We start from the raw sequence: 1,591 nt of genomic DNA, 5'->3' as shown, positions 1-1,591 counted from the left end.
CACACACAAACAAACAGACAGACTTCTTTGTTTTATATAGATAGATAGACTAAGGCAAAATACACACAAGTTATAGCATAAAGTTTATTTTTAATGAATAACAATATACATGAGGTAGTAGACAGGGAGGTACTGGGAAGATCTTGGAAGCATAAAGTGTTGTCCAATGGTAGACCCTGCTGCCAGATGTGACCAAGTCCCAGGTTTTTTATCTGACTTTTTGTCTCATTTATACATAAGTGCAGGGTTTCAATTGTTTCTCTTACTCTAACAACATAACATGCTGTACATGTATTGTTTCTCACTATTAATTTTTTTTATCTTATTGTTATTATTTTTTTTTTGTGCCTTGGTGAGCTACTTCCGTAAAAAAATAATGAAAACAAAAAATAAAAAATCCTTACATGTTTTAGTCTCAAACATAATTGAGAGGCCATCTTGTTGACAGCTGAGTCTTGGGGCAGCCTGAGCCTCTCTCTTCAGTGTCTGAACGATACACACTGAAGGAGGTTCGACAATTCTAGTAGGGTTGGCCTCTTTTTTGAGTCCTTATGTTGGGCACCTTTCGCCCATAAGTCAAGGTTTTCGGGGATTTTGTTTTCTAGCACGTGTGGCAACAGCGTGGCCAGCATCCAGCCAAAGCTATAGATATCGTTGGTAGGGTGGCAAGGCTCTCCGTTGAACAGCTGTGGGTCTGTAGACGGGTATGTTGTTGGTGAGTTGTCCCAATATTGTATGCAATCACCAGCTGGGTGTGAAGACCCGAAGTCGATCAGGGTGGCCCGTAGGTCGCCTTCTTTGTCTCGGAGTATACATATTTTGGCAGGCTTGAGATTCAGGTGGAGGATGTGTTTACTGTGCAGATATTTGACGGCGTTGAGCACCTGCTGCATGATCGAGATGAACTCGTTTGGTGAGTAGAGTTTTTTGGTGATGCAGGTGTGGAGGGGTTCGCCGGCGTACTGCGTCACAATGGTGAGGTACTCGGGAACTACGCCAACCAGACGCTGGACGCAAGGGAAGTTCTGCACGGAGGAGAGCTGAACGATCTCTCTTAGCATTATGTCTTGCACGACCGGGTCGTCGTAGTACTGCTTTAAGACCCATCGTTGATGGCCAACTTGTACTGCAAAACTGTGGCCAGAGGACCCTGAGCCCAGGTATTGGGGTTGCCGTTTGAGAATCATACTCTCGCAGATGAGAGTGTCGATGATTGTTACGCGGTGCTCCTCACAGGTGTCATACACCCGGTCGATGAAAGATTCTTCGTAAACAGTAGAGAAAGTCATTTTGGTTTTACTGACTCACAGCAGCGATGATGGACATGAAAGTAAAATTGGCTTAGAAAGTTAAAAAAGGTGTGAAAAAGACAGGTTGGAACTTTGCTATAGTATAGAGTGAAGTGTACTGTAGTGTAGGAGAGTAAAGATGAGGCGAAGTGTAGTGAGAATAAGGTGAATTGTAGTGAGATTAAGGTGAAGTGTAGTGAGAATAAGGTGAATTGTAGTGAAGATGATGTGAAGTGTAGTGAAGATGATGTGAAGTGTAGTGAAGATGATGTGAAGTGTAGTGAAGATGAGGTGAAGTGTAG

At 43.1% G+C, this 1,591-nt stretch overlaps 1 protein-coding gene across 1 annotated transcript; it reads right to left on the bottom strand.

The window, feature by feature from the left end:
* Window positions 1-479: 479 nt before the first annotated feature.
* Window positions 480-1,289, bottom strand: LOC121877000 (serine/threonine-protein kinase 17B-like). The gene has a single exon (XM_042382585.1). The coding sequence runs from the start codon at window positions 1,287-1,289 to the stop codon at window positions 480-482; it is 810 nt and encodes a 269-aa protein (XP_042238519.1).
* Window positions 1,290-1,591: the final 302 nt, after the last annotated feature.

The sequence above is a fragment of the Homarus americanus genome, unplaced genomic scaffold, assembly GCF_018991925.1.
Source record: "Homarus americanus isolate GMGI-L3 unplaced genomic scaffold, GMGI_Hamer_2.0 scaffold34586, whole genome shotgun sequence".
Classification (NCBI taxonomy): domain Eukaryota; kingdom Metazoa; phylum Arthropoda; class Malacostraca; order Decapoda; family Nephropidae; genus Homarus; species Homarus americanus.
Note: the sequence above shows the minus strand (reverse complement) of the source record. Positions and strands in the feature narration are given on the sequence as shown.

What these genes read in the sequence shown, in the direction of transcription:
- LOC121877000 (XM_042382585.1), bottom strand. Translation starts at nt 1,289, where the DNA reads ATGACTTTCTCTACTGTTTACGAAGAATCTTTCATCGACCGGGTGTAT.